Raw genomic sequence first — 16,984 nt, forward strand, 5'->3', positions numbered from 1 at the left:
TTATATGTGCAACCTTCATCATCATCAAGTTCATCCTCTTCTTGTTCAAGATTTGCAGCATACCACCAACAAAAGATCCAACAATTACATGGCTAAAGATGAGATCATCTTCAAAGATATTGATCACTCTATCAAAGTAAAAGTTCAATTGGTAAATAGCTCAATCATGAAATTGAAAGATAAATGCACTATCATGTTGGAGAAAAAGAACAAAACGAGATTCACCAAAGATGTCTTACTAGTTCTCAATCTCAAAGAAAATATTTTGAGTATTTGTCAAATGATGGAGAAAGGTTATAGTATTAACTTAAAGGGAGACATGTGCCCAATATAGGACAACAATCACAAAAGGCAAGAGATAGTCAAAGTGAAAATGGAGAAAAGAAATATAAGTTTTCCAATATGTTTCAAAGATACTTCTAACATTGCCATGATAGTACAAGTCGACGATTCATGGCTATGGCATCGAAGGTTTGACCACTTCAACAATCAATTCTTGAAGATATTATTTTAGAAGAATATGATGAGAGATCTCTCCTACTTGAAAGAAAATAATGAAGCTCGTGAAGGATGCCTTTCTGGGAAGCAACACCGATTGTCATTTTCAACAGGATAAACATGAGGACTTGCTAGAGTTGATACACACAGATACCTGTAGGCCGATGAGGACAACCTCACTCCATAGCAATAGGTATTTCATCATTTTCATTGATGACTTCTCTAAAATTACATGGGTTTACTTTATCAAAGAAAAATTAGAAGTTTTTGGAATATTTAAAAAGTTTAAGATCCTTGTCGAAAAACAAAGTGGAAAACATATTAAAGTTCTCATAAGTGATTGCATTAAAGACCACAACCCCTAAGAGATTGATACATTATGCGAGGATGAAGTCATTGAGTGTCAACTAATAGCTTATATTCTCCCCAACAAAATGACGTCTCTAAGAGTAAGAATCCCAAAATCATGGAGATGATCGAATCAATGTTGAAGGAGAAAGGATTGTCTAATACTTTTTGGGTTAAAGCAGTTTACATACTCAATAAATGAACAACTAAGGTAGTTCAAGACAAGACTCGTATTGAGGTTGGGAATGGCAAAAAGCCATCAGCTAAACATCTAAAAGTTTTTGGATCTATTTGCTACATGCATGTTCCTGGTCAAAAGAGACAAAGCTAGAAGACAAGAATCTCAAAGGTGTCTTCTTAGGGTATAGTAGACAATCAAAATATTATATTGTTTATAACTTGCAAACACATAAGCTCTCACAATAAGCTATGATGTTAAGGTTGATGAAAATGCTAGTTGGATTTGGGATGAACGAAGAGTTGGGAAGGGAAGCATTTTCATACCAATACCACAATTTGAGGAGAGAAAAAAGATATAGAAGAAGTTGCAGAAGTCCCAGGTATGCTACATTTGTCTCCTTAGTAAGAAACTTCATCGCCATAATCTACTTCAAGACGAGTGAAATCATTGGTGGACACATGAAACTTGCAACTTGGTCTTACTTGAGCTTGAAAACTACAAAGTGGCTTCAAAACAAGAAGTATGGGTCAAGACAATGCAGGATGAGATAAAAATGATCGAGGAGAATAATAGTATTTTGGAGTTTGTAACTGTCCACATGGAAAATACATCACCAAAGTTAAATGGGTATACAAAACAAAACTTAATCCTTTTGGGACCATACAAAAATACAAGCATAAATTAGTTGCAAAAGGATTCTCGCAACAACCCAGAGTTGACTATAATGATACATTTGCTCGCCTATATAGTATTAGAACTTTAAAAGTTCTTGCAGCACAAAAAGGATTAAGCATTTATCAGTTAGATGTGAAATAGGCTTTTCCTAATGGTGTGCTTGAGTAATATATTTAGGAAGGCAACCACAAGGATTTGTAGCCAAAGGTAACAAAGGCAAAGTTCTAAGATAAGAAAAGCACTATATGGCTTGAAACAAGCCCCTCAAGCATGGCATAGTATAATTTGTCGCTACTTCATCAATCAGGGATATACGAGGGGCAAGAGTGAACAAACACTATACATCAATACCCAACGTCAACATGATACTTGTCACAGCCTAAAATTTTGAGGGTTAGTTCGAATTCAATGAAATCGCCACCAAAGTTTGTTTTAAATAGGAAAAATATTGGGGAACCTTTAAAAAATAGAAAAATTGTCTTTGAAACCAAATTTTGGATTCGTGAGTCGATTACGCGTAGAAAAAATATTAGCACCCTACGACATCCATTAAAATACGGTTAATTATAATTAATTGTGCAAAATTAATATTAACTTATATAAATTTATTTTTCTTTTTTAAAATGCAAATATAATCTTATTTTTTAAAATAATCTAGATATAAAAGTGTATTTAAAAAATAGGAGAAAAGAAAAAGAAATTTTTATTATTATGGTTGACAAGAGTGTGATCTTGCTCCTACGTACCTACCGATGCAATGAAGAAATCAAAATTACGTAGTTCTTGTGTAGAAAATATGAATGTGTTGATTGCTTTTAAAAGTGTGTTTCGTTGTTGATAAGCATGTTAGATAAAATAAATAAATAAATAAATAAATAAAACTTATTTTGAGAAAATGAGTTTGTTTTTTTGTTTCAACTATTTTTTTATTAAAAAAAAAAACAAGTTTTAAGACAAGTTTTGCAACTTCTATTTAGAAAACTCAAGGATTAAAAAAATGTCACATCTAATTAACTCATTTAAGAATATTTTTTTTGTATAGATGTGAGCTTTAAAACTACCAAGTTGCACAATTTGTATCTTAATAATTCAAATATAAAAATGTTATCACATCTAATTAATCAAATTTAAAAGTCGATTTTAGAACTATCAAGTTGTACCACTTGTATCCGAATAATTCAAAGATTAAAAATATGTCACATTTAATTAACTTTTAATAAAATATTTATTGTGTGTTTTTAGAAGATTTAAAATTTATTAGAAACTATTAAAAAAAAATAGACTTGTTAAAAAATAAATGTTGAAGTATGAAGCTAAAAAAAAATGGTGTCTTGGCCCAAAATCTAATTTTAATCTATAATTAAAAAGAAAAGAAAAACAAATATATAATAAATAAAAAATAAGAAAAGAACCTAAGTAGTAAAAAACTACCAATCAAATTACAAATAGGCTGGACACCTAAGTTGTAGAAAGTGGAAAGAAAAGACCACAGGGAAATAAAAGAAAAAAAAAAATAAGAAGACAAAAAAAGGAGGGAGGAGGACACCCAAAAAAAGAGAAATGAAATTTATTTTTGTTCAACCTTATATTGTTATCTACTCCTTCTTCTTGATCAATAAAAAAAAAATTGATCTTTGAATTTTTCTTAAGTTTATTATTTCATTCGTATTTTTTTTAAAGCTAAAAAAAGGTTCAGATTTAAAAATTATGTACATTTTTTATTTTTAGGCTTAATTGCAATTTTGGTCCTCATATTTTAGCTGAATCGCGAAAGTAGTCCCTCCATTTTGTTTCTCCCCAGTTTTGGTCCCCAAACAGAATTTTAGTCCAAAACTTGATGAAATTTTATTTTTTAAAGCCGTACTACACCATTTATGGTCATATATTTCAGGTACAATTGTTGCAAATGAGATCTTGAAGCATTCTGTGACTTAAATAAATGCAAAAAAAATGAAATTTTATCAAGTTTTGGACCAAAATTCTACTTGGGGGACCAAAACTGAGGAGAAACAAAATGGGGGGACTACTTTCGCGATTCAGTTAAAATAGGGGGACCAAAACTGCAATTAAGCCTTATTTTTATAATATGATTATAGTTTGATAATAATGAGCAAATAGATTTATTATACAAGAGAGAAAACACACAAAAAATACATTGATTATTTATCTTTGTTTTTCCTTTACTACTATTCTTTTTGTTTTCTTTTTCTTTATATTTTTTAAGTATAATTATTATTAGATCTCCACTAGAAAAATGTCTCATTTTTTGAAGAAAAATGAAGGTGTATTTATAGAGTATTTTTTTTCCACTTATTTAGTTGTTTTTCTGCTCAACTCTTATGCTTTCCCATTAGTTTCTTTTTTTATGTTTCATTTTCTTTGTTCATATTTTGAGTTCTTCTGCATATAAGATGCATTCACGTTTTTATTTTATTTGTTTTTATCTAAGTGTGTTTATTCTCTTTTTATGTTTGAGAAACAAAACAAGTTTTGGATGAGCTAAAGTTTCTCTTCATTTGTGTCTTTGATTCACCATAATATTGTCTTTTTACTTTTCTTTCAAACGCAAAGTTTTGTATTGTATCATAACATCAACCAGAGAGGACATGACAATGTGAAAATTTATTTTCTTTTATTTTATTAATTAACTAATTCATTATGTACCAATTTGTATTATTTACTTTAATGTTGTTATAATTGTAATTTCAAGAAATGAAACTAGTGTTAATATTTATTACTTTTTTATGAAGGCATATATATATATATATGTTGAAAATTTTAAGATTTCATAAAGAGAAATAAAACAATGGTAAACATAAAATTTGATATATTAGGACTACTATAATTTAATTTTCGGATAAAATTGGAGTACTACAATACTCTCATGGTCTCCTTATATGTAAAAGATCTTACCTACTATGGGAAAACCAAAAATATGATTATGAAATTCAAAGAAGATATAATGAAGACTTTTGAGATGATCAACCTTAGCTTGATGAATTACTTCCTCGACATAAAGGTAAAACAATATGAAGGAGGTATATTTATATGTCAGAAGAAATACACATAAACACTATTGAAAAAATTCAAGATGAATGATTTTAAGTCAGTCGCTACTCCACTTGTGACAAATGACAAACAACAAAAGAATGATAGAGCCCCAGAAGCTGATGCATTATGCTATAAAAGTTTGATAGGTTGTTTGCTATATCTTACTGCTAGGCAACCAGACATCATGTATGGTACAAGTCTACTATCAAGGTACATGCAAAATCAAGTCAAAGGAGTTGGCATACGACCAACTCAAAATTTATTGGTAACATTGGCAGTGATTAAACAGGACCGATAGATGACATGAAGATCACATCAAGTTATGCTTTCTTATTTGGATCGGAAATATTATCTTAGACATCAAAGAGACAAGCACTTGTTGCACAATCAACTATATAGACAGAGTATGTAGCAGCAACTGAAGCTATAAATCAAGCTATATGGCTTCAAAGAATACTTGGAGAATACTCCTATTAATCTCGCATTGAAAAGATATATAATAAAAAAAAGTCAAATGTGTTACTTAAGTCATAAAATTCTTTCACTTAATAGATTAATATTTTAATTGAACTTTTATGAAATTATGTCATAAGAATTGAAGTTTAGATCATTTGAGAGGTTGATTATGCGAACGATAGTCTACTAGGCGAGCCTAAGCCCCAAGCTTGTAAAGCAAAGGCTTTAGCCCTCCCAAATAAATTATATTTTTATGTATATTTTAGGTATAAATAAAATTTAAATACAACGATAACTACACCCAAGTATAGAAAGATACCTCAATTGACATAATTATATTTTGCATCTCAAAACTATAAAAGGTAAAATTTAAATAAAATTATAATAATATTATTATTAGCTGTAAAAAAACGTCAACAATTTCTAATCAAGTTCATTTAAGTCACAATAAGTATTGGGTCCACCATATACCCTATAAATTCAACTATATTACCAAATTATAAAATATAGTTAAAACTTTTCTCCCACTTTTTCTCTATTTTATTTTCATTCTCTAACACACAAAAACTAGTATTCTCTCTTCATAATCAAATTTCCTAATAACTAAAAAAATTTGATTATACTTCTCTTCATTAATTTTTAGACTAAAATGCACTTTTTGCTCTCAAATTTCAAAATTCTAAAAAATTTAGTCTTTAAATTTTAAAAATAGTATGTTAGCCCTTTAACTTTAACTTCTTTTGTAAAAGTCAGATCTCCCTTGGGTTTTACCCAATCAACGCTTTCATTGACATGTCTTTTTTATCATAACATGTCAACTATGATTATTTTAATCCACTTAAATTTAAAACAATTAATATCATTTTAAAATTACAAAACTTAAACTAAAATTAAAAATACAAAAAATAGTATTCCTCCTTTGTTAATTGTGTTCTTTTTTTTTCCACCTAAAATTCCACATCAATCTTCATCTCCAAAATTAAATCGATGAACTAACAATTCGAAACTATGAACAAAACCCCTCATTCAACACAACATCGTTGAAACCGATTCCTCTTATATAAAACAAAAACAATGATGAATAAAATATAAGCAAATCTAAGGAAGAACTTGGCTGGTGTGTATTGTCAGAGAAAAGGTGAATGAATAATTTTGAGTGTAACGGTGGTGAGTAGTTAAAGTATACTCAAGACAATAATTTGAGTTTAACACTAATTATAATTTATGTATAAAGTAGATTTGAGACAAATGTTGATTCCTTGTCAATTAATTAAAATATAGTCTTTCAAAAATCAATTAATTAAAAGAAAAACATATAGTTCACTAGTATTGTATTTCTTTATTATCTTTTAGGTAAATATTAGAAGAAAACGATAATACATTGATTATAATTTACTTTATAAATCATAAACAAAATAAATGTTTGTTAGACTGTATACCATACATCGAGTAGAGTCGACACACAATGAAGACAAATAGAACACCTCGTTACTCCAAAATACTCAAAGCTCGCACATCGAAACAAGTTCATTGTACATCAAGACATTATACATACTAAACATCTTAATCAAGTTTTGGTGCATTCTCAAGAAATATGGACTATGCCAATTGTTAGTTAGGAAATCAATGGATTTGGTTTCTCCTCAAAATAAATTGTATAACCTAATATATCGGCAATATACTAAGCATAGGTCAAGCATAAATTACAATATAGAGGCCATAGATTTATAAGTAGTTGTGACATGAATGAAAGATGAATTGGATTTTGACATGAAAATACGAGTGGTAGGTAATTGAATTATCTTTCTAAGGATACAACAATCAAATTGATTTGTTAAGTCTAAAATTTTAACAAAAATGCAATCTTAAACACAGAAAAAATTCAAAAACACCCATAAGTTATTAGAGAGAATTATTACAAAAACATTCAAATATTCAATCTTAAAACCAAACTTATATTCCATGATATCAAGTTGGTATTTTTTCATCCTACCTATCAAAATCAGTACTTTAAAATTTATTTCTTTTTCTAGAAAGGTTTTTTTTCTTATCAAACAAGCATCACTTTTATCATCAACTATAGAATACAAGAAAGACACAAATAATTAGTGCTTTCAAGAAATTATAGATATGAGTTTTAATGTTCTTTTTAGTGTGGTTGAATTGTGCATTTTTGTATATGTTGATTCTCAATCCTCTCTGTATTTAAATCGATTGGATATGGACAAGGAATTATAGGAGCTGAAATTTCTAAGAAATGAGTGGTTGTTAATGTTTTTTAGATGAATAATATGACAATTAACGTTGTTAGTATTATATTATCGGAATGGACCAACTTGCACTAATAAACATAAGGTAATGTACCAACATAACTAAACTTATGAGTTATGGAACTAACTGAACTTTTAAAATAAGTTAAGAGATAAAAAAGATATTTAAATCAAAAGTAAATTTTGAAATTAGTGTACATAAACAAAGTGAGATAATAAGGAAAAGAGAAAATTCATTTATTTTCTAGTGACAATTTACCAGAGGTCTTAATATGAATTCTCACTCCAACACTCACAATTCTCACTGCAAAGCTCACCAAGTCACCCATGTCAGTTAATCTTTAGTTAATTTCACTCTTTGAGCTAAGGGTTGTTTAAATGTTTCACAATATATATACAATATATATATATATATATATATATATATATATATATATATATATAGCATATCTCTTGAATGTCTTTAAATATTATTTTTTGTAAACCATTTAGATAAAAGAGAAATATATAATTCATAACGTGTCTCTTGAATATCTTTTAGATAAAATTTTGAAGAAAAATATACCACATTAATTATAGTTTAATAAATAAAATATAAAATAGACAAATCACTAATATGTTAGTAAAAAGATTATCTATCACGAATTAATTATTATATAGAGATGTATGTATTTCATTAATAATGAGTTTCCTAAATATCTTATAGATAAAAAAAATTACTCTAATTATAATTTATGTATAAAGTATACTTAAAACAAATGTTTGTCACCGATCAGTAAGTTAAAATATAATTTTTTTAAAATCAATTAAATAAAAGAAATATATAATTCATTATTACTGTGTTTCTTTTAGGTAAATATTTGAAGAAAATTACAATACACTGATTATAATTTACTTTAACCACACAAGAAATAAATGTTTGTTAGAGTATAAATTATACACCGAGTAGAGTCAACATACAATGAAAATATACAGAACATCTCGTTACTCTAAAATATACTAAGCTCGAAAACTAAGGCAAGTTCATTGCACGTCGAGTCATTCCACATACAAAACAGCTTAATCAAGTCTTGGTGTATTCCCAAGAATTATCGGTCAGATGTTAGTTAGAAAATCAATGGATTTGATTTCTTCACAAAATAAGTTGGATAGCTCAATATATCGACATTATACTAAGCATAAGTCAAGCATAAATTACAATATTGAGACCATAGATTCATTACTAGTTTTGATATGAAAGAAAGATAACTTGGATTTTGACATGAAAATACGAGTGATAGGTAATTGAACTATCTTTCTAAGGATACAACAATCCAATTGATTTGTTAATTCTAAAATTTCAACAAAAATTCAATCTTAAACACATAAAAAATTTAAAAACACCCATAAATTAATAGAGGTTTATTACAAAAATATTCAAATATTCAATCTTAAAACCAAACTTATATTTCATATATCAAGTTGGTATTTTTATTTCTTCCTATCTAATAAAATCACTGCTTTAAAATTTATTTCATTGTCTAGTAAGTTTGTTTTTTTCTTATCAAACAAGCATCACTTTCATCATCAACTATAGAATACAAGAAAAACACAACAAAATTGTGCTTTCAAGAAATTATAGATTTGGGTTTTATTGTTCTTTTTAGTGTGGTTGAGTTGTGGAAATTTGTATGTGTTAGATTCCCATTTCTCTATGTATTTAGTTGTTAGAATTGATTGAATATGAACAAGGGATTATAGGAGTTGGAGCTTTTAAGCAATGAGTTGTCGTTAATGTTTTTTAGAGGAAGAATATGATAATTAACGATATTAGTATTATATTATCGGAAAGGACCAACATCCACTTACAAACATAAGTTAATGTACCAACTTTACGGAACTAAATTCAACTTTTAAAATAAGTTAAGAGACAAAAAAAGATATTTAAATTTAAAATAAATTATAAAACTATTGTACATAAAATAAAGTGAGATAATTTATGTTTAAACAAAGTGCTTATTTGCTTAAAATTTCTATTTTTTTTAAATCCTATATGATTTTTAAGAAACATAGGGTAAAAAGAGTTAAGACCAAAATTCGAGATAACAGTCCAAAAAGTAATTCAAATAGTCTTGTTGAAAAGTTGGATTTTGTACCCCACAATTAACCTTGTACCTTCTCATTTAAAAAATTTAAGTTTGAAATGTCTAAAATAACCTTAAGTAAACTGTAAAAATTAAAAAGTATCATTATATCTCTACAATTTGTATTTCTTCATAGAAATTTTAGAATGAACTAAATTTTCGATATTCATTTTCAATACCGGACATTTCATTTTTGAAATTTTCGGGAGTTTTATCCAAAAATTTGAAATTTCCGGGAGTTTCATCCGGATAGTTTGTTTTCAACACCGGAAATTTTAATTTCCGGGTGAAACTCCCAATCGAAAATTTCATTTCTCAGTGAATTTTCTGGAACAGTGTTTCTTTTTTTGTAAATTTTTTTTTTTTATTTTTTTTCAGTGAGGACCAAGCGAGTAATGATAATAGTTACTTGATTTTGTCGGCCAATCTCTCTTTCCCATTATATGACAACTTCTCGTAACTCAAATTTAATTAACTGTAAATGTTTTTATCAAATCTATACATAATAACATAAGAGGAAATTGTTTAAAATAATATTTCTTTGTGAATATTGTTGGACTAATATATCATCGAGAGGTCTATTTTGTCAATATTTTAGTACGGCCTAAAGAAAATGCTTACTTGTTTTGGGCTTGGACCGACACTACTATTGAGAGTAGAGGTCTATGAATTTATCTAGGATAGGTCAAACCAAACCAAATTTTTTTATATAAATCAAGACAAGACTCTTTTAAAAGCCTATTTAATTAAAAAAAAAAAATCATACTACATACTTCTAAAAGGTCTTTTAGTCTCACTAGATTGACATATTTAGTTAAATATAAATAAAAAGTTTTATTAATACTATATTATAATATTAAGTTTTGTTTTTTTGTTAAATCATAAATTTGTTAATATTTATGAAATTTAAATATACTAAGTTACATCGATGTTTGACATATTTAACAGTATATTTTAACATATTATATTAGATGTGCAAAATATAACTTAAGTTTATTAACATGCTAAGTTGTCTGTCTATTTACTAAAGTCTATGTAGTGATTGATGAAGACTTTCATAAAATAATAGTGAAGTAGACTTCTAAACGGATTTTAAGGTCTTGTCAAACTTCGAAAAAGGTTAAGTCAGACCTTAACAATCGGTCTTTGACTGGTAATAGGCCGGACTCAAGCCTAATATTTTCAATATAGGTTATACTCAAACCTTTTAAAGTGTAGCTCAAACTAACCTATTTTTGCTACTAATTGAGAGTAAAGTGTTAGAAGTTAGAAAGCTTTGATTATTAAAATTTTATAGATGATTTCAAAAAAAGTTAATAGATTATTCTAAATATTTCTTTTAATAAGTAGAAGAGACGATAAATATTATCATAAACTCACACACAACTGTGAGCTCCGACTCCTGAGTTTGAATCCAGAATAATACGTACAACCCAATCGGAATATTTAATACTTAGTTCTTTTAGAAAAAAATTATCTATGCTCTAAAAGTGCTATACACGGTCCGGTCCTTTTTTGGGTGGTTGTTTTTCATTCTTTATGTTTTTGAATAACAATTGTTCTTCATAATAAAGGATATATTTTTCTTTTACAATTATTTTTCTCTACATTTTCACAACAAATTAATATAATGATACGATATATAATTCAATTTTGCTTACAAGCAGACGATTCAGCATAGAAATTTGTGATTAAAGTCAGCGAGAAGCTATCTACTGTGGAAGCGGAAATTATTCCTGCTTTTTGGGTAATCCAAGTAAGTTTTTCTTTCGTTGTATAAATGCTAGCTTTATACATAAATTTTATATATCAAAATTATAAAAAATATATGTTTCTTTCTCTTTGTTAGTCGCTTAAGTCTATGAAATTAATATTACTAACAAAACTCAATGACTACTGTGACACCACATCACACATTTACGACGAAAATGATTTACTCGACTAGCAATAATAACTTGCAAATTACAATCCTTGCAAATATAGGAAGTGATTTTTTTTTTTTATACTCTTCAACATCTACAAGGCAAAAAAGAAAAAAAAATCTACAAGATTGATACATAGAGCTTAGTTAATTAACAATGCCTGAAGTTAGCAACTCTAAAGTCTAAACTATGGGTGAATGTCTCACAAGATCTAGTAGCCAAATACATCTAGGAATCCTAAACTAGTCAGTCCTCTAGAACTACAATCATGGATCTATTATGAAAAAACTTGCCACAATGTTGAAGAGTCACTACTAATGTACAAGTAACTTTTTAAGAGATGTCAAATATTGCAATGCATGATGATGATGGTGTTTGCTTCATGTACCATTTGATTTTCCATGTTCTCATACATCTATCATTGTCAAACGGATTTATATTGTCTAACAATAAAACATTACTCTCTTCACATTTTCCTTTAAGGCTGGTAATGGTTTTACGCCACAATCTCCGGCTGCACGCGTTGTCTTGGAACCTCGACCGCCCCCATTGGAGCCGGTCTCTTGTAGGTCTGGCTCCGTGTAGAAACGGGCTCGAAAAGCTGCTAAATGTGCATAATATGCTGGAGGAACTGCACAATTGCACAACCAAAAGGTCCATTAGGTTTCACATTTTGTAGTTAAAGATGGAACCTCAATAACATAGATATAGCTAGAAGCCTAAAACCAAAGCAATTATGAAGTATAAGTGCTTATGTATAAGCTATTGTTGTAATAAAAGATAAAATAAAGTCAAAATTTTCATATAAACTGCACGACTATGAAGTACAACTGTTTATGTATAAGTTATAAGCTTTCGTAAGTTATCCTAGTTCGTCAACTATTCTGGTGAGTTTATAGAAATAAGCTGAAAAGAGCTTATAAAATGTAATAAGCTTGCTTCCATATGCTCTCCCAAACAGTCTCAACGTATTTATATTAGTAGATAAGCTAAAATAAGTCAATTTTAATAGACCTTTAGAACATCAAAATCATCTTACTTTTCATGAATTCTCCTTTTTCATTCATGCTAAAATTCAGTCATGCTGTAAACCCTATAGTATACACCATTCATGCTTCTTATACTAGCCGTATCGCTTAAAGAGTACAGTTAAAGTATTAACACAATAATCAAATAGGCTTACCAACAGATACGGAGCGTGTACATCTGGCGTATGTATAACAGAGATTGTTTGTTAAAGATTGAATACCATCTGCTGTGAAGTTGTTTTCATCCCATAGAACATGATAATGTGCTGGCCGACTTGTACCCTGCATGATAATAGAAAGTCAAAAACCATAATCAAAAGGTTTAGATTTATACATAATATGGTAGCTACACACTTTCCACTTTGTCTAATACTTCAAACAAATCTCTTTTATTCATCATATAGTAATGATCATGTATCAGAAAACCGAAATAATGGAAAAGTAGGAAAATCAATTCATAAACACCTTATGATATTTCTACCAATGTTAGCAGTTTTCTTTCATAAGCATTCATCATAATCATAATTCATAAGAGCATGATATAGAAGGGAGAAAACACTATCTTTTTTACCTGGATGCCTGCGTGACTGCAGAGATAAAAATCAAACTCTGTTGGGTGACAGATTTTGGTATCTACAACAGTTCCTAAAAGCAAATCAAAAGCACGGCGGAAAAGTCAATCGTCAATAGAAAATCATTTTCAAATAAAGGGAATGACTCGTAAATTCATTAGCGTCATTGTGTGTATTTAAGCAATTTCAGGAACATTCAACTCACCAGGAAGTATATTTCCACTCCTATCTGTACTGTTCCTGTCCCTGTGGTTGTTCGCAAATAACCGAGTATGATGTCTTTTTTGTACAACTATGAAAGTTACTGGAGGTTGATAGTTTGGCTCCAAAGAAGCACATGCCTGCATAAATAGCACACCTGTTATTAAAAAGACCAACTACAACATACAATTATTAGATTAAGAGTGAGAAAAACAATTCTAACCTTCCGAATTGCATCCAACTCGTATAATAGAACTTGGTAAAACTGTCCTTCACTTACACCATCCCTGTATAAATTTTTGTTAATGCATTGGTAACTATTAGATTCAACAAACTAATATGTTTCAAATTATTTGTTTTTATATTCGGCCTAACCCAAACCTTCAGAAGCATATTTTTATATATTTTATGATACAATCTATTACAAAATTAATCAAACAAAACGGGCTCGCACTAATCCTTCATTCTTTATGAATCATAAATTAAAGATACAAACCTGTAAAATATAATCCTTAGTGGCTTCTGTCCTGTTGCCTTTCTAAAGGAAACCAACAAATCTCTGCAAAAAACGACACAAAATGAATAATGGCAAGGAAGAAAGCGAAAATATTAACTAAAATCGATATAATACAACCGTACCAAGAATAACAATGATAATTACAAAAGTGGAGGTCATATTTCAATTATTACCGGATCATGCCACCACTAACTACGCCACGAACAGGGTCGTGCCATGTTTTGTACAAATCTTGTATAAGTTCTTGCCTTTGAGGTTGAGCACAAACTAAACCTGCATACTTTGTAACTTCAGGCCAATCTTGTGACGCTACTACCTATAGATTGGACAATAGATATCAGTAATCAAAACTTTGATAATCTTTGTGATATCAAAAAATCTAAGATCGTTGATAAATTATATAAAACCATACAGCTGCTATTGAGGGGCTGGAGTCTTCCCCATTTTCAGGGTGCGTAACATCTGCTCCAAATATTATTGTCGGTATGTCACTAACTAATGGTATTCTGCAACTTACGGCATCAACAAGAACGGTGTTTCTACCACCCATCTGCATCAAGAAGAGTGCAAATGATCATTATCACTAACTAGTTGTTGGAAGCATTTTGGAAAAGTTTTACTTGGGAAAGCGTGGTTTCATGTAATTGAGATTGGAGAGAAAACAAACCTTAACGTTGATCTTCAGAGACACATTGGCCAAGTACTGCTTGGTGATCTTAAAGACATGCTTTGTCAGACAACATTGAGAAATTAAACCAAGGTCAGTCTCACAAATACGCTTGAGATCACCTGAAAACAAAAGATAATTATACAAAATCATGAATATTTAGAATTCGAACTCAAACACATAGTTATTATTTCAAAGGATCAGGGTTGTCAATGGCAGATGGCAGAATATGATAGAAGGCCAAAATTCCATCATATAAACACATTAATGCCAATGAACCTTCACAAATTGTTTGTCGAGGTTATCAAAAAATCCATTCCACCATGGCCACCATTTAACAACACTGCAAATAACAATCAATATGGCTTACCATAGAGAGAGCCATTGTTGTCGGGCAAAATTGCTAACAAAAGCTCCAATTCCTTTCCTTTAATTTTGTTCGACGAAACATGGTAAACATGCTTCAAAGCTTTCTCTACTTGCTCAGGTTTGGCATTGTAGATGGGGATCACAGGGTCTAGATTAAATTCCTAAAAAAAAAACATTTTGAATCAGAGTTAGATTATTGCTACACTTGAAAACACAACAAATAGAAAGGTTGGGGAACTACCATGCCAGATACTTGACACATTTGCGCAAGCTCGTTACAAAAAGTACGAGCAACACTATCCTGCACGCTTCGTGAAAAATTTATGCATGCCCAACGGCTAACATTCATTCCGTTAATCATTTTCTGCATTATTAATGTGTTATGAAACAAATAATACATAAGCATTACAAGCTATCACATGAAAACTTCACATCAAACAAGAAAAGCATAAATTTAGATTTTCAAATTTTAAAATACCTTGTTCATCATATTCCACTGGCCAACTTGGGGTAAACAATTTTTTTCCTTTCCACTCTCATGATATTTAAGCTGCAAACAAAATCAATATAGACAGATGAATTATAATGGCAAAACAAAATAGATTATACTTTAGGCATCTAAATATATTTCGGAGAAGCAGATTACCCATGGAGCAGGAAGAATTCGGGCTTCAACAGTAGCTAGCTTCTCGCTGACTTTAATCCCAAATTCCTTTGCATAAGGATCTTGATCGTATGCATTATGCTGAATAGTCTACATGTAAGCAAAATTGAACTATTAATTTAAAAGTCCAAAATATTAACATTTATCTTTTAGAATATTGTATCTATACATTAATTGTTCGCAAAAATGTCAAGTTTCATAGTTGAATGCAAACACCACCACTAATTACCCGCAAAATGTCATTTTCTCGATCACGGGGTCTCTGGCAAGTGACTTTGAGGAGAGACGTAATTTGCTTTTCATTTAACCTTTTGGTATATCGTTGCCCCTCGACAATTTTGCAGGCCTGACGAACCACAGGAGTATAAGAATGATATCAATATAATTATTAGCAAGAAGAGAAGTTATATCAATTGCATGAAATTTTTGTTACCTCCATCGGTAAATAGTTTGCTTTCTTTTGATTTCCACCAACTTGAAGGCAAGGAAGGTGAGTATGTTTAATAGTGAAACCGTACATCTCTTGGAAGTATTCAACTACTGATTTCATAGTTGAATTCTCATCAACAGGAAATCTAAAGAGAGAACATTAATGCAAAACCATTAGAACTTTTTTGAATTTCTTTTGTAGAGCAATAGATAAAATATTAAAAAGAAAAATTACTTACACAAGTTCTCTTGTTGGTTGTGATGTTAAACCTGAAACACGATACTTTCGTCTAACACTCCCTCGGTGCGTTACTTCAACTTTAACTCCTCTAAGAGCTTTCTTAATCTGTTAAGACATGTTAAAGTAGCTTTTGTAAATTTATAGTTTTAAGACAGCACGAAAAATGAAGCATGATTTGGTCACTAAATCAAGTACCTTAATGCGATCAGCATCAGATAACTGTCTTGACAGCACATCTTTTCCTAATAGCTGGCCGACAAATTCCACCACTGGAAGAGGTTCAATGAATGCCGCAGAAGCCATGTCTATGGAATGCAACAAAAGAATGAAGATAAATCAAAGGTTGAATGAACTGCATTTTCATTAGGAAATGATATACATAATGAATAATATACCGATATTGAGGGAAAGGCCCATCTGAGTAGGTCTTATACTCTGGTAAAATCCACACCATGACTCCAATCCTTCTCCGAGCCGTTGTGGTGCTCTAATATCGGGTGAAAAAAAGGACCTCCCAATGGGACAAAACCTTTATAAAAATGAAGCTTTTGTGAGGAAAAAAGTAACAAGAATTGTAAGTTTAGGTGATTCACATTTTAGCTCGATAATTATTTGGTTAAGCTACCTCTTGGACGCTAACTCTCTTAGAACGATGTCAAGAATTTGAATTGCCTCTTGTGGTGCATCAGCTCGCTTGCCAGCTAGAAACTGCCCTAAGTGATGCAAGTTGGCCCTAGCAACAAACTTGATCACCACTTTGTATTCTCTTTCC

The 16,984-nt window shown here is 29.9% G+C and overlaps 1 protein-coding gene across 1 annotated transcript in view; it reads right to left on the minus strand.

Moving 5' to 3' along the window:
* Nucleotides 1-11,580: 11,580 nt before the first annotated feature.
* The window catches only part of LOC101499992 (protein argonaute 10-like), a 9,153-nt gene continuing 3,749 nt past the window's right edge, over nucleotides 11,581-16,984 (minus strand). Inside the window, exons 4-22 of the mRNA XM_073367771.1 lie at nucleotides 16,838-16,984; nucleotides 16,608-16,741; nucleotides 16,408-16,517; nucleotides 16,211-16,317; nucleotides 15,976-16,117; nucleotides 15,772-15,888; nucleotides 15,525-15,632; nucleotides 15,357-15,428; nucleotides 15,120-15,242; nucleotides 14,880-15,039; nucleotides 14,510-14,631; nucleotides 14,255-14,392; nucleotides 14,016-14,158; nucleotides 13,822-13,884; nucleotides 13,549-13,612; nucleotides 13,330-13,465; nucleotides 13,124-13,197; nucleotides 12,708-12,834; nucleotides 11,581-12,155 (exon numbers count right to left, since the gene is read on the minus strand). The exon at nucleotides 16,838-16,984 is cut by the window's right edge and continues 2 nt beyond it. Of these exons, the coding sequence (XP_073223872.1) occupies nucleotides 11,968-12,155; nucleotides 12,708-12,834; nucleotides 13,124-13,197; nucleotides 13,330-13,465; nucleotides 13,549-13,612; nucleotides 13,822-13,884; nucleotides 14,016-14,158; nucleotides 14,255-14,392; nucleotides 14,510-14,631; nucleotides 14,880-15,039; nucleotides 15,120-15,242; nucleotides 15,357-15,428; nucleotides 15,525-15,632; nucleotides 15,772-15,888; nucleotides 15,976-16,117; nucleotides 16,211-16,317; nucleotides 16,408-16,517; nucleotides 16,608-16,741; nucleotides 16,838-16,984 (2,275 nt within the window). The 3' untranslated portion in view covers nucleotides 11,581-11,967. The remainder of the gene's footprint in view (nucleotides 12,156-12,707; nucleotides 12,835-13,123; nucleotides 13,198-13,329; nucleotides 13,466-13,548; nucleotides 13,613-13,821; nucleotides 13,885-14,015; nucleotides 14,159-14,254; nucleotides 14,393-14,509; nucleotides 14,632-14,879; nucleotides 15,040-15,119; nucleotides 15,243-15,356; nucleotides 15,429-15,524; nucleotides 15,633-15,771; nucleotides 15,889-15,975; nucleotides 16,118-16,210; nucleotides 16,318-16,407; nucleotides 16,518-16,607; nucleotides 16,742-16,837) is intronic.

The sequence above is a fragment of the Cicer arietinum genome, chromosome 4 (genome assembly GCF_000331145.2).
Source record: "Cicer arietinum cultivar CDC Frontier isolate Library 1 chromosome 4, Cicar.CDCFrontier_v2.0, whole genome shotgun sequence".
NCBI lineage: Eukaryota > Viridiplantae > Streptophyta > Magnoliopsida > Fabales > Fabaceae > Cicer > Cicer arietinum.